Source organism: Crotalus tigris, unplaced genomic scaffold (genome assembly GCF_016545835.1).
Source record: "Crotalus tigris isolate CLP2741 ecotype Arizona unplaced genomic scaffold, ASM1654583v1 scf7180000024325.206477, whole genome shotgun sequence".
Taxonomy (NCBI): Eukaryota; Metazoa; Chordata; class Lepidosauria; order Squamata; family Viperidae; genus Crotalus; species Crotalus tigris.
This window is the reverse complement of record NW_024100496.1, coordinates 85,941-112,638: the sequence shown is the minus strand read 5'-3', so window position 1 is coordinate 112,638 and position 26,698 is coordinate 85,941. Positions and strand designations below refer to the sequence as shown.

At 44.4% G+C, this 26,698-nt stretch overlaps 1 protein-coding gene across 4 annotated transcripts; it reads left to right on the top strand.

Moving 5' to 3' along the window:
* Window positions 1–975: 975 nt before the first annotated feature.
* Window positions 976–23,542, top strand: OSR1 (odd-skipped related transcription factor 1). Of its 4 annotated transcripts, none has more exons than XM_039325315.1 (3): window positions 976–2,255; window positions 18,274–18,954; window positions 22,361–23,542. In XM_039325315.1, the coding sequence occupies exons 2-3, from the start codon at window positions 18,308–18,310 to the stop codon at window positions 22,494–22,496; spliced, it is 783 nt and encodes a 260-aa protein (XP_039181249.1). In that variant the 5' UTR covers window positions 976–2,255; window positions 18,274–18,307; the 3' UTR covers window positions 22,497–23,542. The 4 variants fall into 4 exon arrangements, with proteins under 4 accessions (XP_039181249.1, XP_039181250.1, XP_039181246.1 ...); XM_039325316.1 differs by lacking the exon at window positions 976–2,255 and adding an exon at window positions 2,741–3,308; XM_039325312.1 differs by lacking the exon at window positions 976–2,255 and adding an exon at window positions 3,696–4,044.
* The last annotated feature ends 3,156 nt before the right edge of the window (window positions 23,543–26,698 follow it).

Here is a 26,698-nt window from a genome sequence, read left to right as displayed (position 1 = left end):
TCGTTTTTCCTTTAAGGCTCTTTAAACACAAGCCTTTCTTTCTTTTTCTTTTTCTCTTTCTTTTTCTTTTCCTCTTTCTTTTTTTCTTTTTTTCTCTTTTTCTCTTTCTTTTTCTCTTTCTTTCTTTCCCCCTTTTAACTTTTCCTTTTTTCCTTTTGCCCTTCTCTTTTCCCCTTATCCTCCCTCCCACCCTCCCTCCCTTCTTCTCACATTTATTTCCCTTTTCATTTTTCTTCTTCTTTCTCTTCCTTCTCTATTTTCACTTTTTTTTTTCTTTTCCCTTCCCCTTCCTCCTCTCTCTCTCTCTTTCTCTCTCTCTCCCCCCCCCCACCCGTATCCTATTCCCCTCTATCTTTCTTCTCTTGTGTCAGGGAGGAGAAAAGATGGCCCCGTTGTCTTCCTGAGGCAAGCCAGTAGTCTTCGTCACCGAAATGAACCCAGTCCGAGGCCTCCGAATACTCCTGGAAGAGTAGGAGCTTCACAAAGCAACTTTCTATCCCTTTACGACGTCACTCGGAATTCCTACCTAAGACTATAAGCCCCACTAAATTCAGCGGGGGGAAGGACTGCAGCCTGCTACAGCTAGTTCCTTTGCCTGCTCCAGTTACAAGCAAGGCAGGCAATCCGAAGAACCGGTGGTAGACAACGACTTATTTTTAAACACTTTTGGCAAGTTTCTTGTAACCCCGACTTACTAGCCGTACACGCCGCGAAAATTCCTCCGCTCTCCTTCTCCGAATCGGCGGCTGATTCGGTTAGCTGAGAAGGACCGAAAAGCACTGCTCTTGATTCAGTTCGGTTTTCTCCAGTTTTCTGAAGATGTTGCCTTTTTTTAAAAAAAGGGAAGTAAATTCGGTGGACAACAACGGACTCCAAATAGATACGTTTTAGGACCGGCGCCTATAAAAGATAGAGCAGGAAGTGAGTGCTCCTTGGTGCTCTCTGAGCTTGCTTGTTTTCTTGCAGACGTTTCATTACCCTAACTAAGTAACATCATCCGTGCTAGTAAGGAGTGCGGTTTGCTGTCTTTTTATATTTTAGTAGCTTGCTCAGTATTGGTAAGAGCAGGAAGTTCAACCATACTTCCAATCCTAAACGCGCTTCAAATAACACACAGTGCAACCGTATCTAGATTTATTCAAAAGAAAGTCCTCCCCGATTCAATGGACCTTATTTTCTAGTAAATTGGATAGGACTGCAGCCTCCGGTCTTTGGGAGATATTTTCCTGTAGGCTGTACCCATAAGAATCCTCTACTAAAAAATAAATGTAATTGAATGTAGACTTCAAACCAATATTCACACACCGAAGAGTAATCATCCTTAAATTCAATGGGTTTTTAAATGTTTAGTGCAATGTACTTTCTTTTAAATGTATGTTAGAGTTACAGTCTAACAGCCGACCCTATCCAGATCTTCTCAGAAGTAAACAGATATTAGCTTGGCTAAATGAATTTCAGTGGCCCTTTCTTCCAAAATGCTCTATTTTCTTTTTATCTGTATCTTAGACCTCACTATAAATCAGTTTTATAAGGCATCATTTGCATTTTTAAAAAAAGCAAACGGCGAAATTATATGTTTGCGTTTAAAACACGTCGGTTATTTTAAAATACGTTTAGAGTGGAATCCAGGACGAAACAGGGAAATGAACGCCAGCAGCTTGCCGGAGTTCCAGATGTCTTCAGGGTGCTCAGCTCCTGCAAAGTGTTTGCATTTGCTTCTTAACAGAACAGAATGACAGAACTGGACGGGATCTTTGAGGTCTTCTAGTCCAACCCCCTGCTCAGGCGGGAAGCCCTATACCACTTGGTGTTACGTTTCGGACTTGCACTGGAGGTGGGGATTAAAAGTGCTGTTTCAAGTGGGGTAATTACGGCGCAGGCCAAAACTCTGGGAATCTGGAAGTAAAACTCCTTACCCATCTCTGCTACAATATATTGTCATATATTGACAATCTCGGGTCAGATCCAAGCTGGTGAAACGCGTTTCAACTTTCATCTCAACACCATTCCGCCACCCCCGGCCGCGTCAACTCGTGGCTTATTCAAGAGACGGCCAATCACGCCACGGGCCCCTAGAAGGCAGAGGAAGGAAACGCTGCTTCGAGATTCCCACCAGCTTTGGATTTTCCCGAGGCCCGTCTTTCTAGAGAAGCCTCTTAGGAGAAGGGGCTTCTGAAACCAGCCGGGCGACTCGCTCCTCGGATGCTTTTGCCAATAAGGCTTAAGTAAACGGGCAACTACGATTCCCATCTCAGGTAAAACTCTTGGCAGTACGTTCCCACGGAGATGAATCGCGGGTTTCCTGGGCCGGGGTTGAAAGACAGAGAGGTCTGTGCGTCTCTCTATAGAACAGAAAGAGACGCTACTCCGGACCCTGGTCGGTTGTGTTCAATCTTCCGGACAGGGTGGGGATGAGACGGGCTTCGGGAGTCCTCCACTCCTCGCTTTCCCCCACGCCAACGTCGGAATGTGTCATTACGGGCCAGTTGTCAAACGGCGACAAGGGTTTGCAAAACAATAACCAGAGAACTTGTTGAGGCTGGAGCCCCGGCCGCCGTTATCAGGAGCGATCCGTCGTCACCTCCCGCTTTAGTAGACCTTGTTACCTTGTTCCCAGCGGCACCATCAAGGCAGAGAGAAGCGCCTTTCGCCCGCTCTTGACGGAGGGCTCGGTGGGGAGCAGACCGGCGGGGGAGGGGCTGAGGGAATCGTGGCTCCCTCTCCCCCCCCCCCCGCTCAGCTTCACCTGAAAAGAGAACGTGCTGAACAGGCGGTGGGAGAATGGACTTGTGGCTGAGATCCTGGAATATTATCCAGGTTTGCAGTCTTGGGGAAAAAAAATCCAGGTTCAGACCGAAGGAACAGCGGAAAGGCGACGCTGCCGAGTTAAGAGTTAGGGGGGAGAAGGATGGACTCACACCTCAAAGGGCGTATCCGGAGCGGGATGACTTTCTCTCGGTTCACCCTGAATCTTATTTAAGGGGGAACCGCTCTAGGATTGATCTTGCTCAAAAGAAACGCGACCCACTCGATCGTAGGGGGGAGGGGGACATCCCGACAAAATCAAAAGCTGAGAAAGGGAAAGGTTCCCCCCCCTCCGTGGGGTTTAGCTTTTCGAAGGACAGAAACGTCCGCCCGCTTTATTCTAGATTAGAAAGATCGGATTCCAACTTGCGGCTTTCGCTTCCTCGGAATCAACGGGCCGAAGGAAAGAATCCTTTGGAGAGAGCGCAGCCGCGACCCTTTGGAGAGCGCATCCAAGCCGGACTGACCTAGGAAGCCGGCGAGAGGCGAGAGGCAAGGAAAAGGTAGGCGAGGAGAAAAGGAAGCCGGTTCCATTTCCAGGAGGTACGGAAAGAGCCAGGGATAGCTTCCGGGATCCTCTCGGGGATAGGACGCCCTGCGCGCCGGAGAAGGTGCTCTTCTTGACTTGCAGTCCCCCCCCCTGCGGCCTTTGATCCCGCGGGGCCTCGGCGGAGGCGGGGCCGGGAGCGCTGCCACCCGAGCGAGGTCAGGCGGGGCGGGCCGCCGCCGGGATCGGAGCCGCAAAAGTGAGCGAAACTTTTTCCTCCCGCCAGTGCGCATGCCCAAGGGTGGGGAAGGCGAGTGGGGCGGGGGGGAGAGGGGGGGGAGAAGAGGGAGGGAGTCCGGCAGGCAGGGGATTGAAATAAGGAGGCGGCCGAGGGAAGGGATCCGCTCAGTCGGCGCTCGCGTGCTCAGCGGCGCCTTCGCTCTCGCCTCGCTCGCCTGGCCCTGGCGGGAGGAAAAAGCGACCTCTCTCTTCGGCACCTGGCGCGTCTGTTTCCTCGCTGGCCCCGACCCTTCCTTCCTTCCTTCCTTCCTTCCTTCCTTCCTTCCTTCCTTCCTTCCTTCCTTCCTTCCTTCCTTCCTTCCTTCCTTCCTTCCTCTCTCCCTCTCTCCCTCCCTCCCTTCCCGCCCGCCCGCCTTGCCCTAGGATCTTCTGCCCGATCGGGGCCGTCCCAGAGTTGAGTTCCGGGAAGGTCTTGTACTGGCTGCGGACCGGCGAGCTAAGATCAAGATTAGGTAAATATACATCCAGGCGCCCTCATCCTCCCTGACTTCCCCCCCCTCCTGGAAATGGGCCCAGCGCATCTCTGGCTGGCCACTTTGGGGTTGAGTCTCTCTCTCCATCTCTCTCCGATCCCCTGGTCAGGATGCTCTGATCTGGCTGCCGGGAGGACAGCGGCGCCACCGTGGAGCGGCCACCGAGGAGGCAACAAGGCGTCCCGTCCCCTTTCTCCGGGAGACCGGTTCCTCCTGCTCGGCTCTCGGATCCACGCTCTCCCTTCTCATCCTTGAGATCAATGGGGTCATTGCTCTCCAAAAATGGCTTGGGGAGGGTGAAGCGGGAAGGAATGACCCCCCCCTCCCGAAGGAAACTTCCAGGGAAAGTAATGCGGAGTGCGTTAGCCGTTTGCCAGCAAGGGGAGGGGGGAGACGCAACGAGTGAGCGCCGATCCATCTCTTTGGAAGGCGCCCGTCTCCAGAAGTTCGTCCCTTGGGATAGTCTTGCGTGCTTCGATCTCCCTGGGGGGGTTTTCCCCGGTTGGCAGATCTACAGTCGTTCGCAGCCAGGCCTCCGCCGCTTTTGCTCCCGAGATGCCGCCCGAGGCTCCGCTGTTGAAGGCGCCCCAGAAGGCGAGCGGGAAGACCTTCCCAGGTTTCTTTCGAGCTGCTGGATGCCAGCCGGGAGAAGGCGGAGAAGGCGGTTCTTTCCCCGGCCAAAGGGCTTGCCGATTCTGTAGCCAGGCACCCACATTCTGCCCGGTGGTCTAGGGGAGGGGGGGGTTCGGGGTGGTGAAGCAGGAAGCCGGATCTTAAAAATCTGGAAGCGAGCTCTTTCGAAATATCTGTGAGGGTCTTCCAAAACGGGATGTTGTGCCAAAGCGGGGGTTGTGTATTTGTTATTCGCGGGTCCTGATCTGCAAAGGGCTAAGATGGCAATTGCTGGGATTTCGGCCCGCTTACTTAGAGTCCTAGGTTTTAAATCCACTTACCGATGTATTTTGATCCTGTTTTCTATTGAGAACTTTTCCGCAATAAGAGGGCCGGTTCTTGGTTTAACTTCCCCAAGAAGGCTCGAGTTCTGGTATTTACAAGAATTTTCGGTCCGATGATGATGGTGGTGGTGGTGGTGGTGGTGATGATGATGATGATGATTGTTCTACAGTCTGCCTAGCAAAGGCTCGATTTTGCTAGGCCTGAACCAATCAGAGATGTCAGAATGTCAGATCTGTGGAGCTGAAAAGTTAGGCCTTCCGTTTAGTCGGTTGCATGATTAAACGGGTCAGTTCGTCTTCTGTGGGCTTCCGACTTGACTTTGGGTTAGTCTGGCATGTAATAGCTACTCCGGCCCCTTTTATGGGCCCGAATCCAAGCAGGTGCATTCTTGGTACGCTTTAAATTTTTTCGCCCTGTCGTTTTTCATGGTCTTGGCGTCTCCCTTAGTATGCGGTTAGGTCTCCGTTTGCAAATAAGATTTAATGCGGGTGAGGACTCTCAACCCTTCCAGAATGTGTCTGTGCCTTCGTGGAGGAATGAAAACTCGCGTGGGCACATTAGGAAAAAGATGGGTGGTGGGCCCATCCACCCCACCCACCCGCAAGTTGGCTCTGTGATTTTCCTTCCTTCGGTTTTGAACTGTTTTTTCCCCTCCGATTGCTCCATCCGTTACTGCCCTCTCAATCCGAAATGCTTGTGTGCAGTGACTTCCAATTGTTCAACTGTTTCTTACAAAGCTGCCGTTACATCGAACATCTCTGGGTGTCAAGAGTGATCAAAGCGACCGTCTAAATATGCAGAAGGGGAACCTATCGATGGAAAAATGCATGATTTCTTTGACAAAATCTATCCCACCGCGTGTGTTAAGAGAAATAAAAAAAAACGAGTTGACCCTTGATTTTTAATTGTGTGTTAAAATCGATCCCACCTCGATTCCGACGCGAACGAACCGGATCCGGGCAATTCGAGTCGAAGCGTGCAAAGGCCTTGCGGAGCTTGAACCGGCCCAATTTTGCCGCCTTCCCTTGCTGCCTCTTCGCAAATCCCCCGGTTGTACTTGGGAAGTCAGGCCTTGTTGTCTGAATGCAGCGCGCCCGCCCGTCGCCTTGCCCGGGACGCGGGCTTTTGGAGAGCAGCTGGGTTCGCCTTGGAGACTCGGGTCAGCGCCCCTTCCTTTCTGAGGAAATGGGAGAAGGTTTCGGGGAGACGAAGGAAGGGGTCGGGGGTGGGTGGGGTGCAGGCACTGAGGCCCTGTTCTCGGAGGAAAAGGCCCATTTGCCGGGAGATGCTGCGACTGATTCCGTGTGGCAGTCACAAACTGCCTCGTTAGTGCGAGGTTCCCACATAGCCTTCGTCCTCGCCAGGCTTATTCAAGAGGTAGATCTAAAGTGATCCGGAATTTGGGCTTCTTCTCCTTGGCTCACATTTCTCTGCTGCTGCAAAGCTGCTGTAAAATCGCCTTTCAATAAAAACTCCAGGGTTTTTCAGCCAACAGGCGGACAGAGAAAAGAAGCACTCTCTCTCTCCCGCTTCTGTGCTGCAGCAACTTTCCCTCAGAGCCTCTGGGGAACGAAAAAAGAAAAACAAACAAACCCGCAAAGCCACGGGAGTGGGGGTGCCCGGAATATGGGGGTACAATTTCTCCCCCGCTCGTTTATTTTGAGAGGCCGTTTTTCGCTCTTAGACGGACTGTGAGGGGGAGAGAGCCAGCAAAATCAGGTCGATCGGCGAGAACTTTTAGGAACTTAAACACAGGGTGTGTGTGTGTGTATGGGTTACTTTTACAAGTGGCGCTGCCCGCTTAGTAACCCTCCACAGTTTCTAGGTTCACGTTCCCCTCACTTAAATAATTTCCACTTCGGCTGTTAATTTTTTTACTGCAAATGGATGTTCTTTAACTAGAGGAAAACTTATACTTCTTACCTATTTTCTCCGCCTCTCCTCTCCCTCTCTTACGCGCGCGCGCGCGCCCACACACACACACACACACAGGCGTGCATACGTGAGCCTAGGGCAGGTTTCTAATAGCTCTTCCTCTCTCTTCTTGCCTTTCGTCTCCTGTCCAAAGTGGTGACTCCCCAAAAGGAGGACTATTTCCCGCGTGGAAAATGCTTCTCTCGGGGTGTTTGAGATGTATAGAAGGGAAAGAGCGCGCCCTCCCCCTTGTTTCGCAGCCTACTTATTCGGAAGCGACCTTCAGACGCATTTGGAGCATTGGGGGCCTGGCCATTTGCGCCGGGGAGGTGAGGGCGCTATCGCGAGTGGACACGCTGAAGACCTGGGGGGGCGGGGGGGGAAGCCGGCTTTGCCCCTTCCCGGCTGAGCTCCGGAAAGGTGAGACGCGGAGCCGTTGGAGCCCTTCCAGCCGCTTCTCAAGGCGCGCAATTGACTCGTCCACGCTCAATTAGAGCCGTCCGCGACTTCCTTTGAGGCGATCCGCTCGCTCCGGTTTGGAGCGCCGGCCGGCCACGCCAATTCCCTTTCCTGTTTGGTTTCCCAAAGGCAGGTAGGGGCTCGGCTCGACTTCCTCCTGGGGGACAAAAAAAAACGACGCTGCTTTGAACGCCCCGCTGGAAAGGCAGGTAGCCGGGCGCAGAGGGGCTGCGGCCCTTCGGATCCCGCAGGGGATCCGCGCATGTTGCTTAAAAGGGGCGGAGACCCAGCCCCGAGGAGCTTACAGCTGCAGTTGAAGCTGGTCGGTGCTCAGAAGGGAAAACAGCCTGAGGAAAGGAAACGGCGGGTAGTAACTTAAACGAGGGGTGCTTGGTGCTCTCTGAACTTGCTCGTTTTCTTGCGGACGTTTCGTTACCCATACTAGGTAACATCATCAGTGCTAGTACTTGAAAGCGAGCAAGCTCAGAGAGTGTACCAACGACCCCTCGTTTCAACCCTGAGCTACAAACGTTCTCCTTTTACTAGTAAACGGCCGCAGTTGTAATTATTCTATCTGACAACCCGAATAAACGATCGATCGGTCGCTGGCCGGGTCTGCTTCCGGAACTTGGCGCCAACAAAGTGGCGATCGAAATAGCGCTGGTAGAATCGATTTACTTGCCTGGAATTTAACCGTCAATCCCTGGCCCCATTTGCTGGCAGGTAGGTACGGAGCTGGCCGCGATCCTATACTTTCCTAAGATTTGGGGGGGGGGCGGCATTCTCCTGCCCTCGTTTTAATTTTTGGAAAAAAAAAAGACTTGGCCGTGCCCTGGCGATCAATAAATCGAAGTGATTCGGGACAGCAAGAATAAATAAACGACCTCGCGCCGCGCCCACTCCCCCTGCCAACACGTCGATCGTGTATGCCTGGAGGACCCATGGATAGACACGCGAAGACAGACATAGGAAAGAGGGAGGGGAGCTTTCTGCTCTGCCCTGCGTTTCCCACCCCCTCCGCGCTTTACGCGTCGCTCCCCTTTCAATGGACGAGTCAGTAAATGCATTCTGTTCAGGTGGAACCGATCGATGATTTGTTCGAGGTTCTTTGGGGGGGGGGTGTCCAGGTTTGCAAGTGGCGAATGCCGACTTGTCTGTTCCCGCTTCGAGTCCACCCCAGGGAACCCAGGCGCGTGGGTCGTTGGAACCGCAGAGAGAGAAAACGGATCCTCCCGCGTTTCACAGGAGAAGCAAGACGAAACCGGCTCCTGCAGAGGGACCAGGAAGAGAAGTAGCCCCCCTGGGCGAAGGGATTGTTAGGTGGGAGATGGGGAGCGCCGTTCTGCTGAAGGGGTTCCGCTTCAACGACCGGCGCGTTTTACTCGCAGGTCTAAAACCTCGGAGATAGTTGGCGGAGGCAGCGATGTGGGGAACAGATATGGAAGGGAGGGCAGGCCAGAAGTGTTTGGTGGGCCTTTTCTTCGTTTCCCCCAAATTCCTGACATTCTGAAGACCCCTTGGGGTCCGGGAGGACCCCTTTTATTTTCTGCCCCAGTAGTTTTTGCGGGCAGCTTAACTCCCCGTGTGTCTTCCCAGAGAAGGAGTAAAAGCTGCTTCGCGAATTCCTTCCTGGCTGACTAACTCAGCGCCGGAATGAGTGCACAGTTCCTCCCGAAGTCTTGGTGTGATTTGCTGAGTTTGGGCTTAGCAGGCTGTATGAACCCAGTTCACGCACTGGCCGAAAGCTGCAGAGCTGCGGGTCAGACTGCGAACCTAACTTAGCGGCGTACATAACTTTAGCAAGCCTGGCCTTATTCTAAGCGGGGTCTAACTGAAATCACAATGCTCCGGGGAGTTGGGGGCAGCGGGCGCGAGAGGAGCTCCTGTTCTTCATAGCTCCCAGCACCCCCTTTTGCTGGGAGTTGTAGTACAGCGATATTTGAAGGGCCACAAATCTTCACTTCCCTAGCTACGAGTTTCGCTTGTCTGCGTTTATTTTTTCCCAGAGCAGGTTTGCCTGTCCGTGGTTGACAGTACAAGAAGGGCACAAATTAGCCACTTCCATTGCAGCTCTGTCTGTTGCGCCAACCCAGCTCATGTGATGAGTTTATGATGCAGGCTGTCCTTCCAGAAAATTGGGTTAATTGAGCAAACCTTTATGGGTCAGTTAACCACGGATATGTCATGTCATGGGAATGCAAGTCAGCTTGCTAAGCCTCATTCCCTTAAAGCAAAACCAGAAGGAGACGGATGATTTTGGAGTCAGTTTTCCAGCCCAACAGGTGGAGGGGGCAGCTATTCTGCAAAACAAACAAAAAAGGAGCCAGCTTCTAGCTCGCAGGAAGGGGCGTCTATGTGCCGGCCACATCCATTTCCTCCAAGCATTTTGCAAGCTTGTGGGCAATAATTGTGGAAGTGCTGTGTAGCAGTCGAAGCAGAAAATGGGTCAGTGGGACAGAAATGCTTATGGAATTGCATCCAGAACCCTGGAAGGAGAGAACAACTTGCTGAGTTAATTAGCTAAAGCTCCCTCTGAATGCTTTCTCTCCATCTTCCCAACCAAAAAGAAGCGTGTTTTTGAATTTAAAAGTGAAAGCTGCAGACTTGGGCAGGATTCAGAGCAGCCATAAAATATAGATGTCTGTTTCTCCCTACCCCCCCCCCCCAATTCTTAAGTTGTTCCAGCAGGCTTTGTGCTTTCCTCAAAGTGGTGGAACTTAACCTGGGCAAAAAGCAATGCGGGAAGGGAGAAAGAAATAGCTCCATTTCCAGATGTTTGCAGCACAGATGTTATAACACAGCTGCCGGCTAAACCAACTGCAACTCAGCCCTGACCTGGGCTAAGCCCCAAATGTAGGCAAGCCCTTTCTTGGCAATAGAAAGTGGGGAGGGAGGTATGTTTAAGCATGCCCAGGACAAAGATGTAAATAGGCTGTAACCTAACATTGATGTAGCTAGCTTTTTAAAGGTGGATTCCTTTTCCCATCCTATCATGTAATTCGTATAGAGAGTTCTCTTCTTCAGTATGGGAGACTTATACCTTTTCTTGCAGAAAGATACCAACTGGGAAATATATTAAAGAAACATTCATTCTCACCTAACTATGTCTTCATGACAACGTTATCAAGTAAGTTAATCAAAGTATAGCTGTGTTGGCTGTGCTATGTTTCATCTGTTATGAAGTTAACCATGGTTTATTCAATTATATCAATCTTTTGGGTTGATAGAGAACTGTCAGTTAACCATGATACTTTGGATTTCCACCACATCTTAGACAGACACATGATCAAACCCAAAGTGTGAGTGGTCTAAAATCAGCCATCAAAGTTAGTAGTGACATTACATTTTCAGCCTGAACCTCCACCAATCTTGATATTGTAAAAAGGTAATTTGTTTAGAAATAAGTAAAATGATTCAACTCCCTCAATCTTCTGTATCTCTGGGAATGGGTGTTAGATGTCATTGAAGGATAACTCCCAGTATACCTCACAACTGGCCACCAGGCTGAGGCTGATGGCAATTATCTTCAGGCAGTCTACAAAAACCAGTTACCTTCCCCTGGATTGGGTTGTATAGAAAATACAATCAATTTAAGGTATAGGATTGCAATCTTAAAATTGGAAAGTGAAAGAAAAGGGGGTGGGATAATCCTGAGACAAAATCAGTCTTGACTACAGATAAATTATGGCTATAGAGTTATATAATCCAGTCTTCGTTCATGAGATATTGGCACAATGGTGAAGCTGTACTTTTAATACAATAATGCAAAGACATTTAGGTGCATAATTTCCCCGCAAGACTCTAGGCCTTTACACTAAAGTAAATTTTGCAGAGTTCAAATGGGGCTAAACTAAGTCAGGGTGGATGGCTTCATGAATGTTTAATAGAACTTCTAATATTAAGAAGGTTTAGGAGAGGGGCCACAATCTATTTATTCCTTTATTTATTCATTCAATCAATCAAGTTTATGTATTCCAGAGTAGCCTGCTCAGGATTGGGTTTTTTGTTTGTTTGTTTTTAGCGTGTTTTAGTCTGTTTAATTTTATTTTTAGAGAGGATTCTGCTTTATTGCCTTTGAGGGTAATGGGAAAAGTAAGGGGCTGTAAACGCCCAGCCTCTTTTCCTTAAAAAAAGGAGAGACAAATAAATATCTTGCTGATAAAGATCTGTTGACACGAAACAGAATTTAAAGGTGTAGGTGACACTGAAATAAAAGAAACAGCTGGCTCTGTGTCAGAAAAATGCGGGAATGGGGAACGAGTGTTGATTGTCCCCCGTGGCTTTGATGTCCTAAAAGAGTCCCCTGACGCTGCTTCTACCTCGGGGTATTACAGAGGAAAAGGGAAACCTACCGATCTGGACCCCAGCCAGCAAATCCGTAGCTACGGCCCGCCGAACAAGCTGTTCCTGGTCCCTCTTCGCCTTTCTTTCAAGCCAAACTGCTTTTAGCCCCCAAAAGCTTTCTTGGCACATCGGAACTTCCCTTCCTTTCGGCTTGAACATCGGCGGAAAGGAATTTCTCTTAATTTCTCTTCACCTTTTTGAAAAGCAGTGTTCACTCTGAGCCCACGGGATTAAAACGGCAACTCTTGAATCGAATCCGAAATCGTCTCTCCGTTTTCCAAAGTCGAGTGTGCTTCCTTAAGCACCTTGTCAGTTGGAAATAAAGGCGCCCTAGCGTCGGATTAATCTGATTGTAGGGTAGCAAGCGTTATGGAAGGGCATTCCCCCCCCCCCGAAACGAAATTTCAACGGGAATGTGTTCCTTCATTAAATCAGAGCCGCGAACTGAATTCCTTTAAAAAAAAAAAGAGCCGGATTTATTATACACACATTTAGATAACCCAGTGACTTTTAAAGAAAGGGAATTGGGCGGGCCAATAACTATGCGATATATGTTTTGGTTCCAGGACGATATGAAGTGAAAAGGGAGCATACCTTAATGTGTCTGGTTTTGTGTTTTTCTTTTGTTTTTGGCTGAGATTTATTTTTCTCTGGAATAACGCTTTCAGGGTTCGCCTAGCCTCAGTGTTTCTCAACCTTGACAATTTTAAGGCATGTGGACTTCAACTCCCAGAATTCCACAGCCAGCAATGCTGGCTGTGGAATTCTGGGAGTTGAAGTCCACATGCCTTAAAATTGTCAAGGTTGAGAAACACTGCTAGCCTCAGGCTTTCGGACGAAAACCGTCTATTGCTGCGATTCCAGTTGCCACGTGAAATCTTTTAAGTGCTCCACGGGTAATTTCTTTGAACCCAACCAGTGTTTGTTCCCGAACCAAAGAAGCCCAGGAATAAACCTGCGAATTTCTACACAATTGTTTATTACTGTATATCCCTAAATGCTTAACGTCAGCCCACTCTTAAAAGCAGTGGCTCTTTTGACTCCCGGTTGCCCGACTTTGGCTACTAGATCTGAACTCCCCAAAAAATCCGAAGAAACGCCAGATCCGATGCCGTTCTCCACCCGCCTCTCCCATCCCTGGGCCAAACCTAAAAGAAGGAATCTTTCTCACCCAGATCCCAAACAAAGGATTTCCTAAAGGCTCTCTGAGAAGTGAAAAGAAAGAGATTACCCACGACTGCCCGGCTCTCAAACAGTTAACAGGGGCGGGAGGGAGGGGGGAGGAATCTGGCTCAGCAATGCGTGTGTGCATGTGCTTTAATTGAAGACTACACTGAATTTATCCAATTAGGAAAGGCAGATCTTGGCGAAATGTCACATTCGTTTATTCTGGGTCAATGCGATGGAATGCTAGGATTCACTTTCTTTCTTTCTTTCTTTCTTTCTTTCTTTCCTTCCTTCCTTCCTTCCTTCCTCCTTCTTTTCCTTCCTTCCTTCCTTCCTTCCTTCCTTCCTTCCTTCCTTCCTTCCTTCCTTCCTTCCTTCCTTCCTTCCCTCCCTCCCTCCCTCCCTCCCTCCCCCTCCTCCCTCCCTCCCTCCCTCCCTCCCTCCCTCCCTCCCTCCCTCCCTCTTTCTTTCTTTCTTTCTTTCTTTCTTTCTTTCTTTCTTTCTTTCTTTTTTTGAGGCTGATCTAGTAAAGTGAGGTGAAAAAGTGGCCCTCCGCAGCCTTTACTTCGAGGCTGGGCAACGGTTTCCTTGAGCCAGTCTGCCACAGAGTCCCCCCTACGCTGTCCACCACGTCATCCCCCTAAGCTTGCCTTCTTCTCTTCTCCTTTTGAAACTTTGCCTGGGTATCTTGGCTGCCTATGTGATGCCCTGAGCAGGCTGGGAAAACGGAAGACACTAAAAAGAAAAAAAAAAAAAAGGGGGGGGGTTAACCCCAAGAAAACCTCCCCGTCGTTTAGTGTTTATCTCCAGGCAACAGACAGCCGCCTACTCTCCCTCAGCACCTAATCGGGCAGAAGCTAGGTTTATATCTTCTTACCTAAAGTGAGTTTATGGCTCAACATATTAGCGCAAGAAGCGAACTCAGGACCCTCTGCCCAAATTCTGAGGTCGGAATCTCTCTTTGTTGCAACTCTCTTGGTTCCAAAAGAGCCATCTTGGACCTTGGCAGGTGGTCATCTGTACAGGCAGGAGATCCGGCTTCTGGGGGGGGGGGGAAGACTCTGACTTGTGTGCCGAGCAAGGTTTTAAGTCAGGGGTTCTCAACCTTGGCAACTTTAAGACTTGTGGACTTCAACTCCACAAGTCTTGAAGTTGCCAAGGTTGAGAACCCCTGTTTTAAGTGATTCCGGTATATGCAAGGGTGGCACGTACAAAACATGACAGGCCCCAACATAGCTCAGTCTGAGATCTGTGGATCTGTTTTGTTTCGTTTTATAAGGGATTCCCCATCTCTGCTATTTCTTTTTGAAATGGGACTTTGGCTGGTTTCATAGTCTGAACGGGTCTGGGCTTAACTGGTTAAAGCGACTCCTGTCCTTTCTTTGCCCCCAGGGGTTATTTGAGAAAGGGGGGGGGGTTGGGGGACCATGTTCAACCTTGTGCTGGCATTTCACTCTGCCAGTTTAACCTGAAAGCACGGTGGGTGGTTCCAGGCTGGTCACTTTATTATTCTCAGCCTAGAATTAACTTGGTCTCCGGGTGCCCTGCAGGGAGCTGATGGACTACAACTCCCAGAATTGCTGGTTAGTGTGTTGAACACGGTAACCTCATCAAGGAAGGGCTCTCCTGGTTGAAGAACAGTGGCGTGCATCTTTCCTATTTCCTTTGAAGGGAATGGTAAATTAATGCCATTCAAACCCCTGCCAGTTTTCCCGCTGACTCCAGACAAGAAGAGTTGCAGTCCCTTTGCTTCTTGAGATGTTGAAAGTGGTTTCTTGAACTTGTGACTCAGTCCTCCCCTGTTTTAGACTTGTTATGCCATTCCCCACCCCTGGGGAATCAGAGTTAGATGCAGTTGAAAAACGTGGCTTGAAATAAAATAAAAACCCTCCTTCCACCCTACCAATAAAGGTTTAGCCTCAGCCCAGGTTCAATTTCTGGATACTCCAGCCCTGAGTGGTTTTCAATGCAATGTTTCCTCAAACAACAGATAAAAGATTTGTCTTTGTTGTCTTCCAGATTTTTTTTTCCAATCAAGGTTATATCTTTGGGATTTCCTAGTGGTGTCTTATCCACACATTAACCAGATCTTTTTCTTTCATAACTGACTGGAAGAAGAAAGAGGACACTGGGTCTTTCCATATACAGTGGGCAGTAAGAAAGAAAAAAAGTAGGCTGTAGAGAGAGAGGCTGTGTCTTATTTTCTACTGCTATTTGTTGTTCCCTATGGATTAAATTTGTGGCTCGTGGCAGAAATAGCTGGCAGCAGATCTCATTAAATTCCATGGCCTTGTTTCATTTTGGAGTAGGTCAGAAAGGAATATCACTGGTTTGGTTAGTGCCGCATAGAGGAGGAAAGCCTATGGGAAATGACAGTGTGGCAGATGAAGCAGCACTTTGAAAACTCTTTCTGAAGGAAATTGGAGGTCAGTGTTGAAGCATGGTGATGGGAGGGGGAGAAAAGAGACAAGGAAGCTACTTAAAATGAAGGACCAGCCAGGCGTTTGGGGAGCACAAGTCTTGATTTCCACGACTGCAGATTGCAGCCTGCCTTCATTGATCTCCAGAAAAACTGAAAGGTGCTTTTTCCAAAAGACAACTAGACTTTCTCGGGGGGGGGGGTTCCCCTTTGAAAACACTTTGCTTCTCATCTAGGAAGCTTTGTCAGTTCAGTTCAAAGCTTCTTGGATGGGAAGCGAAATATTTTCAAAGGAAAAAAAATGAGAAAGTCTAGTTCAGTGGTTCTCAACCTTTTTAATGCCGCGACCCCCAACTGGTCGTAAGTCGAGGACTACTCAACTGGTCGTAAATCGAGGCCTACTCAACTGGTGCAGCACCGTTTGCAGAATGGGACTTTTGGCAGACTCAGCAGGGCAGAGACAGCCTGGACAATTCCTATTGGCTTTTGAAAGCCAATAGAATTAGACTCTATTCAAGAGAGTCTATTCTATTGGCTTTTAAAGGCAATAGAATAAAAGGGAGTAGCACAACTAAGGAAAAGGGGGGAAAAATGGCGGACTGCGTTGTTTGGCGACCCCCGTGAAATGGTCGTTCGACCCCAAATGGGGTCCCAACCCACAGGTTGAGAACCACTGGTCTAGTTGCCTTTTTGGAAAAAGCACCTTTGGGACAACTGTGAGTTGGGTGATTGAGCAGCTCCATAGGCATCTCCTGGGGGGGGGGGGGAGAGAAACACCCAGGAATTCTGCCACAATGCTTAAATTGAGGTTTGCTTACCAGTTTGAAGTGTGAGATTATTCCCATTGGCTACTTCTGAGGGCCTGAGAGCAGATGCCCTGCATTGTCTAGGTGGGGCAAAAAATAAAATATTTTTAAAGTGGCTTTATTTTTACTCTCTGTTCTGGTACTGTTGGGTAAAGAAGCAGTCTTGGTTCTGTTATGCTCCTAGGGTCCTGTTATGCGCCTTAGGGGAAATAAATCTGGGGTGTGGGTGAACATCACCAAGCCCCCTTTTCTAAAGAAATGAATGGCAAGGGATGTGCTTAAACCTGTGCCGACATACCAGGGGTGTGCCAGTCTAAATTTGCCAAAGATAAGCCTTTTATTAAGTATCCCAAAAACACACTAAACATGTTTTGCTTTCTCCATAAAACTCAATGTCTGTCCGTTGTTGTGGCAAAGGCAGTAAAGGAAACTTTGAGCCGGAAGTTGATTCTCTGCAGTACAGGCAGAACATGTCCTCCTCTTTCTCTCCAAGAAGTTTATAAAAGTCAGTGGTATAACAGTCCTAACCTCCAGCTTTCACACATTGTGATGTGCATATGTCTGTGTGTGTGTGTGTGTGCGTGCGTGTGCATGCGTATGCACATCCTCAAATCAGTGATGACTCCTGGCGGCTATCTAAATTAATCCCTGCAGTATTCCCAGCAAGTTTTCAGAAGTGGTTTGCCATTGCCTGCTTCCTAGGGGTGAGGGAGAATGACTGGACTCAGGGTCACCTAGCTGGCTTTGTGCTTCAAGCAGAACTAGAACTCACAATCTCCCAGTTTCTAACCTGGTGCCTTCACCCCTACATCAAATGAACTCTCACATTTTGGGATAGGAGTCAACTATGGTAATAGCAAGGGTCCTGATATAACTTTCCCTCTCTTCACTAGATGACAACTTTGCCATTCCAATTCTGCCCTGGAATCCTTATCCTCTGTCTGGGAACATATAATTTACATTACTTTTCTATTCAACCCAGCAGTCTCCGGGTTAAGAATGAGTTCTGATCCTAAGCCTGTCTTTAACTCAAATCTGTATGCAAGTCGGAACTCATGCTTACAAATGAGCTGCCTCGTGGATGACGTTCTCCTTCCTCATGTCAATGAACCACTGAAAACATATAAAACATATGCAGCTTCAGCAGTTCCTGAAAACTTTGTGAGGCTTCAGTAGTTTGTCAGCTTGAGGAAGGAGAAAGCTTTGCACCATTTTTAGCAATAAGCAGCCCGTTTGTGAGTATGAATTGTCTGTCAGTCGGGCCTTCTTAATCTGGGAACTGCCTGTATTGCATGCTATTTCTTGTCCTTTTATAACAAACATAGTGAATCAAAATGACCTTGGTATAGTGCAGCTTTCCCTCACTTGATGGATGGAAACTAATCAAGGAGAGAAGCAGTCTGGAATTAAGGAGAAACTTCCTAACAGAGAGGACAATTAACCAGTGGAACAGCTTGCCTCTAGACATTGTGGGTGCTTCAACACTGGAGATTATTTTTTTTAAAAAAAGACTCGACAGTCACCTGCCTGAAATGGTATAGGGTCTCCTGCTTGAGCACAGGGTTGGACTAGAAGACCTCCAAGGTCCCTTCCAATTCTATTCTGATTGATTGATATCTCCAGGATACCAAGGTCTGTTATACTGGGCAAAGTTCAAAAAGTTTCACACAGAATTGTACAGAGATGTTTTGTCGTTCGAAGCAAAGAATACGATGTGGAGAGAAGCTCTCAGAAGTGGTAGCTCAATCTTATTCCACATGGCCATCAGGAAGATTATTTCTGGGATAATGGCCAGGCCTCAGAAGGAAAAATTAGAGGGGCTTTTCTAATAGCTTGCTTAAGCTTTCCTAGTGATTAGCCTACCCAGTTTCATAGTTATTGTGAAGATAAAGCTGTTAAAATAATCTGTCAGGGAAATCGTATTATGAAATGAGACTGTTGTTGCAGCAGAGAAAGAATCTTTTATTTAGGATTTCATCATTCAGTATCTTAACCTTCTCTGAACATTATGCTATACCTGCTCTTCTTGGTTCAGTGTCTTGGTTCTTATTCCTATTTTAGGATACTTATGTTAAATAGCTGCCTTGTTCCACACTTCATTTATTGAGCCCGTTTTATGTTTCTCCCCTCCCTTTCTTGCAGGCACTTGCCTTCTCTTTCAGATTCCTCCGCCAGTATGGGGAGCAAGACCTTGCCTGCCCCAGTACCCATCCATCCTTCCCTGCAGCTGACCAATTACTCCTTTCTGCAAGCCTTCAATGGCCTGCCTGCTGTGCCTTCGGACCACCTGCCCAACCTCTACGGTTTCAGTGCCCTCCATGCTGTTCACCTTCATCAATGGACTTTGGGCTATCCCGCCATGCACCTGCCCCGCTCCTCTTTCTCCAAAGTGCCTGGCGTGGCCAGCCTAGTGGATGCCAGATTCCAGTTGCCCGCCTTCCCGTTGTTCCCGCACGTCATCCATCCCAAGCACGAAGCGACAAATGTGCCACTCAAAGCCAAGCCTAGATTTGATTTTGCAAACCTTGCTGTGGCTGCCACCCAAGAAGATCATTCGAAACTGGGACAGATAGACAACCAAGGCTCTTCTGCAGGCCTGGGCTCATTGCTTGAAGTGACCAAACTTTCCCCTGAGAAGAAACCCACCCGCGGGAGGCTACCCTCCAAAACCAAGAAGGAGTTTGTGTGCAAATTCTGTGGCAGACACTTCACCAAGTCCTACAACCTTTTGATTCACGAAAGAACCCATACAGATGAGCGGCCGTACACGTGTGACATTTGTCACAAGGCCTTCAGAAGGCAAGATCATCTGAGAGATCACAGGTATGCCCATTCACTGAGTAGGTTTATTAAACAAAACTCAGGTTTATTGTAAAGGAATTTAGGGTGTATTGTTTAGAAAATCTACCATCCTATGGTTTGTTTGGGTTGCATCGTAAATATAAATCACACTGCTCTGATTTAAATATGATACATCCACTGAAGTGATGGATGCTCCCCCTCCCCCCCTTTTTTTTTTGCAGAGAATGTTATGTTGACAATGTAGGGCTTGAACATTTGCAAACAATTCTTACTTGAAAGCTAAGAAAAATGATCTCTTTTTTATTATTATAATTTTTATTAATTTTTTACACAAACATAAGTCATTCAATAGTTGGTAAACAGTGTGGTGTCTGGGTTACATTGGTAAAAACAGTCCTTAACAATTAATTTCTATAGTCTGTATTTCATATATTAATTTTGATTACTTTCCTCTTTCCCTAAAAACATTCTTTTTTGCAAACATTGCGTTAATACAATTCTTAATATTTTAATAACTGACAATTTAGCGTATATTTTTTCCAATATTCCTAAAAATAATCATCATATTAATTCATTTGTTTTCTTTCCATTCATTTGAATTTGCCTTATCATCAATCCTGTTACAGTCCTTATTTTAGTTTATTTCTCCCATCAAATTCTGAGTATTTTTACTGGTAGCAATTAGTTACATTTACGTTGACAGACCTGATTCTATTTTTTCCATATAAGCCATCTCACATTTTTGTGTTTCTTAAGTATTAAATATAAAAGTAAAAAGAGAGGGGAAGAGAAAGAGAATAAGAGAATAAATAAATAAATAATACAAAAGAATAGAAAAAAGCGTAACAGAACAGAGAAAATAACATAGTACTTAAAATACATATCTCTCCTAGCTTAGTAGTATTTATTTTCTTAATTCAAAACATTTTATATGTATTATATATATTTTTCTTGAGTTCAGTCACCTTTAAATATCTAAAATATTTCATCCTTCTTAAAGTGTTCCAATATTCCTAAACAATCATGAAGAAAAATGAAGATCTCTTATAGGCACTGATGTAGTCACGCCGTTCTAGAAACTGCTTTTCATGGTCTTATGTTCCCATTCACATGAAGGAAATATCATTTCACTTAATTCAAAATGGGGTCAATTAGATTGGTACTTCGGGATGCTCCTCATTTTCCTGAGTGGAAAGTATGGACATTCATATTCTTCTCCGGTGGCATCACTGATAACTTGATATGTCCCAATCTCTCCTGTTCCATCCACCTTGCTATTATCATGCAGAAAATGGTAGTGATCTTTGTTAAAGATCTCTCACATTAATGGTGTGTAACCTCATGGGCCCAAAGTCCAGATTTTCCTTTGAGAAAGAGCCCAGGGTTTGAATCTGCATGCTTCCCCTCACTCCCCAAATTCATTGCTGATTGCCTATGCTTCTTAATTTGAGCAGTGCTGATGACCATTTCAGTCTTGAATGTCAGCTTTCTCCATACTCCATGGTCATTAGCTTATCTCCCTGCTTACTTCAAAATGTTACGCTCTTTGAGGATTTTAAGGATTGTAGTTGAACACATCTGGAAGATACCATTTCAGAATAAACCCAATTGAATTTTCAGCTACTTAAGCTTATATGTAGATGATCTTGGTTTTTAACAGCAAATTGGAATCACAACCAAGAAACTATTGTATTGTATTGGTAAAAATCCTATTATACTATAATTATACTATTATACTTCATTTGGTATGTATTTCCATATTTTTACTGATATGATAATTACATGCCTACTCAACACACTTAAATCAGTTTCAAAGTGTAGCATTGGATTATAAAAACTACACTAAAAACTAATAGAGAATTTTCAGCACGCTAATAAAATAAATAAACCATTATAGTTAAGCTAATTGCAACCAGTTTAAAGCTATGGATATAGGCTTGTTAATAATGTCTGAAGCTCCTTTGTGAATTTTCTTTTTTCATTGTTCATTCTGGTTTTATGATTTCTGGGCTTTTTCTGTCTACCTTATATTTGAATAGGGGAGGCCAAGTGAACGTTAAAGGATTCAGAAAAATAATTAGGAACCTATGAATAATTAGGATCCTTTGGTTATTTAATTTATAGACTCATATTGCCGTGACAATGTAACTTTAGAATTATTTCCAATTTTAGAGATGGGAAGTAAGAAAAGCTTCTATGCTGTCTACTGCAGGGCAATAGCAATTCTGGGAGAGAGATTTAAAGATAGGAGAAGTGTTCTCCAGGATTCTTCTAATTAAAGTTGGAGACCTTCCTTGGTCACTTATTTTAAACAATTACAAAAAAGTTTGAGGTTTTGAATCCTTTTCTTTTATATTCAAAAGTCTGGTTATAAATTAAAGCTACTCTGTGTAATCTGCTAAAGTCCAGATGACTATCAAGATATTCTTAACTCTTAGCTGCTATCTGAGTTTTTTTCAACCTAGATATGGTAATACTAATAGAAAGAGGAAGCACTATGTTTTAAAATTTTAATCCTTTCTACTTTTCACTAAGAGTAAGCATTACTAAGCATAATGGGAGTTGAAAACATGATTTCAGAATTGTCTGAAAACAGTGGGAATTACTGATATACAACTGTTATATAAATTCTACTGATGTTATTAACATAGAATTGGATATTAAATTTTCCAATTCAATTATTTTGGGGGATTGTGGGTTCTTTGCTTTTTGTATTTTTTCTATCCAATTCAGAGAGATGCTCTGAATATATCTTTTTGTGTTTATTTTTGGCTGGAACTTCATTCTGATATTAACAAAACTATTGCATGACAATACTTGTTTGAGTTCTTGCAGAGTGGGCAAGGGAGAACCAGTGGTGATGCGTGTGATGACATAATCACAAAAATGCTGCAACTTATGCCCTTGAATTAGGTATCCAGTTACAAGCTCTTAATCGTGGCAACTGCATCATGACATAATCATGTATGCATTGTATGTAGGTATAAAGCTAACTAAAAGTGTTTAAATTCTGAGGAATTCTGAGAGATGAAGTCCCCACATCTTAAAAATTGCTGAGATTGAGAAACATTGGTCTAAACCAGGGGTGTCAAACTGCCAGCCCACGGGCCGGATGTGTCATGCCAAAACTGCACCCACTCCATTGCCGGCAATGGGAAAAAAGTCATGATATGTAGCGACATATCACGTAACGTTGCAAGTTTGACACCCCTGGTCTAAACAGTAAATTGCAGCAGAATCAAAATTAATTTTGCATCCAAATCCAGAGTGATTACACTTTTGTTCCTGTAGAACAAAGCTCCCTTTAATTTTTTCTTTCCACCAAATGTTTGTGTTCCAGCAAGTTGAAACAGAACTGTATTTCCCTAGAGAGGTTAAACATCCATTAAAAATCTTCTTTTCTCTTTCTCTTATTTTCTCTTCCCAGATATATCCACTCAAAAGAAAAACCTTTTAAGTGTCAAGAATGTGGAAAGGGATTTTGTCAATCCAGGACTCTTGCTGTTCACAAGACACTGCACACACAAGTAAAGGAACTCAAACCTTCCAAAATGAAATGCTAAAGATTCTAACCCCAATGAACTTCATCTCTCCGCTCCACTCTACATTTTAGATCAAATTCTTCACAGAGACAATGGGGAACACTCAACATAATTAATTTAATACTTAAAAAAATATATCAAGGAAACCACAACCCGATAGGCACAAAAATGCAGCCAGTCTTTCCAAAACCTGGGTACTTCCAAGTGTAAATCCTGCGTGACTTCACTAAACTTTACGTCAAAAGGGGGTGCTCAAGTATTGGAGAGGAATCTTTGTTCTCCGTTTAAACCCAAACAACAAATAGCTTTCTACCTCCCCAATTAAGTTTATTCTTTTGTGAGTGACTTGTTTAAAACGTGTCTCCTTTATAACCTTTGGAAAAGAAAATCTAGAAGGGTATTATCCTAACTAATTCCACATTTGGGGAACAGCTGAGATGGCAGAGAAGATCACTAATAAAACTGTTGGAAAGAGGCAACATTCTGAAGAAATATCATGCTATAAAGGGGTCCTACCATCCTCCAGAAATTAACACTTCTGTCTTTTTTTTTTTTTGGTGGGGATCTCTTCTGCATACTCTAGTGAGCTTTCTGTCATTTCTGTTTATACGTGGTCTGGTGCCTTAGGAGGTAGTTTGTAATTTGAAAGAAAAATTGAAAGAAAAACCAAGCAAACCAAATCCAGCAATCAACAAGCAAACAACCCCACGTGGCAAAAGGGAAACTTGATAATAACAAATCAAAGTGACTGCTGTGCACAGTGTAGCCTTGGTGGTATTTTCAAGTTAGCATGTGTCCAGATGATGGTGAACTGAGTTTTGTAAAAGGGCAGGTGGGAGAGTTTGCTGACAAATCTCAACAGGAGAATTTTATCCAGAATCATCTTTTATTTTATTTTTTCCTAAGCAGTGTAAAAAGAAAAAAAAAAAGACAAGACATTCCAATATGTTTTTGGTTTAAAGTTATTGCTATTTGGCACTTTATGCTGATTCTTGATAATGAACATTTATCACTGGATTTATTATTATTTTTTAAGTATTAAAATAAATTGGTATTTTACAGGCAAATATTCCCGAGTGACATTTAAATCTCTTGGTTAAAGGTGTTTTTGCAAAACTCTATGCTATCTGTCATGTTCTTATATCGTTACTCGATGGTTTTATTTTCCAGAAATGAAATTAATTAATAATCAATAATGAATTATAAAATATAATAATATTTTAAGTAATGTTGTTTAACAATTAACTGATTTATTAACTATCACTGCTGTTGTATGTATTTACTGAGAAGTATAAATTTCATTGACTTCAGCAAGGCTGGAACTGATATTTAGAGCCTGACTCCATAATTCTAGATAAGACTGAAATTTTTAAACTGGGTGCAAAATATTGACATTCATAGGATAGTGCTGAAAGGAACACAATGGAATTTAATAAAACACTCAGTGAGGTTTTCCTGAATTTTTTTCTAGGAAAAGATAGAGGAAAAAAATACTTCCAGTGTTAAATAAAGTAGGAATAAGGCCCAGTCTCATTAAAAATAGGGTGGATTAAGTGAGTTTGTTTTAGTATAAGAAGTGATTAAAATTCTACAGTATCTGTATAGAGGTAGTCCTCAACTTCTGACCACGATTAAGCGCAAAATATCTGTTGTTAAGTGAAACATTTATTAAGTGATTTTATGACCTTTTTTGTCACCGTTGTTAAGTGAATTGCTGCAGTTGTTAAGTTAGTAACATGGGTAAGTGAATCTGGCTTCCCCATTGGCTTTGCTTGTCAGAACGTCGCAAAAGGTGATCACGTGACCCTGGGACACTGCGACTGTCATAAATATGAACCAGTTGCCAAGCATCTGATCATGTGGCCATGGGGATGCTGCAACGGTCATAAGTGTGAAAAATGGTCATCAGTCACCATTTTACGTGCCGTTGTGACATTGAATGGTCACTAAACAAAACTTAAGAGTTATTATCTATCTGTCTGTCTATCATCATCTATCTGTCACCTATCTATCATCTATGGCTCAGTTAGAAAATGGTGGTCAGGTGTTCAAGCCAATTCTTCTATTTTTGTTCTAAGGAGTCTTCTTTTGATGTTATTTCTTGGGGGAAACTATCTTTTAATGCTTCATGGAATTACATATCTACATGTGAAATTACAGACACAGGCCCAACAAATATGACACAAAAATAAATAAAGTTGCTTTCTTCAGTCTGGATGTGAAAACAAATAGGAAAGGTGAAAGGAAAAAAATGAGCTAGATGTTGAAATGCAAACATCTGCACTTTGGAAGAAGAAGAGATATCAAACAGAATGAATAGCATTCAGACTTATATACTGCTTCATAGTCCTTTACAGCCTTCTCTAAGCAGTTTACAGAGTCAGCATATTGCCCCCAACAATCTGGAGATCCTCATTTTACTGACCTCGGAAGGATGGAAAGTTGAGTCAACCTCGAGCCAGTCAGAACTGAACTCCAGGCTGGGGGTAGAATTTGCATGCAGTACTGCATTTTAACCATTGCATCATCATGGCTCCTAGTGAGATAGATCTCATTCAATACTGTATAAACAGCTTTCATCCAGTAGGTGAATGACTAAACATTAAAAGTGCTACTCCTTTAAAAAATTAAAAATATATGTTGCAGTTACATGAAAGGAGGGAAATCTCCCCAAGAGTAGACAGAAAGCCTTATATATTTTCTTTTATTATTATATTTTCATCAGGGCATATCATATAGTAGATACTACCAGATTCTTTTTATCATATTCTCTTGTGAATCTTAAGGCATTTTTTCAATCTTAAAAGTACATTATTTGGAAATATAATTGACTTTTACTTTTAGGGCATTCAATTAAAAAGTATATTTCTTTACATGTTTGGAGAAAAAAATTAAATGAGCTAATTGATTAAAAAATGTCAATTGGAACCAAACTGGACATTGTTAGCTAATAGTTGGAGGATACATAATATTCCCATCTCCCCAAATTAAGCATTTTAGCTGTAATAGATATCCTGTATACAACACTGATCTATGAAAAAAGTATTTCCAGATAAGGTATTTATTGTGCCATCACTCTGACTCCTTAAAAGAATTGCACAGGATGACCAATTATTTTGTTCTACATCTAATTATTTTCTCAGCGGGTCTTCCATCTCTTTTCACCTAAAACAGTGAAGAAGGAAGAGAGGAAAACTGCATATTGTCTTTTGAATAGCAACACTATGTGCCTTGTTTCAAAAAGCACCAGTGAACTTAGTAGGTCCACAAGCAGGAATTGCAGGACTTATCCATTCAAAACCACAATTTTCAGGTTATTTGACTTATGGAAGGGGGACAATTGAAACATTTCCTATATAAACTCATTTGAAAATAAAATTCAATAACTGTTGTCACAATATATTTAACTGGTTTAATGGGTAGTTAACGTGTTTATGGGAACACCAAGAATGTGTGAATTAATCCAATCACCTAGCCCCAATGGATTAAATTTGGCCTTAAACAGACCCTCTAATAATGCACAGGGTTAAACTCATTCCACCTAATCAGTTGTACTGTGGGATAAACTATATTAAGTCAAATGATCCATTTTGCCCAACTAGTCCTCCAAGAAAAAGAGGTGGAGAGAAAGAATGGGTGAAGTCTATCAGTTACAGAACTTTATTGCCAAGATGATGATGATTTAAGATTGTTCAGAATACAAAATTAATCCCAAACATAACTGATTGTGTTGACTATCTATGACTATCTGACCAATAGGGAAGGTGTCTAGGGATGTCATGAAGTTTTGCTGATCTCCTAGCATGAAAACTCAGAACACATCAGCCACTTATAGGGAAAAGGCAAATTGTGGCTTTTTGACCCAGTTAGTGTGATTATGGGCTGCCGGATTACAAATACATCTGTTTTACAGTGCTATGTTTTACTGGGTTTAAGATAACTGGGTTAAATGTGTTGTAGAAACAGGGATATTGTGCTTAATTAACTTTAATTCTCAGGTGCATACATATGATTACAATTTCAAGTACTTGGCTATTTATGTCAAAACACTCAGTGCGATAAGGTTGATATCTTCCAGAATTGAGATGAAGTTTATAATATTTAAACCCTGTTTTTCCAAGTAACTTACTGTGAAGACAGATATTAAATTCCTAATTCCAAATTTTATTTTTTAGCATCTGGTAAAACACGTACGAATTATCATATCGTTGCTACATCTTTTA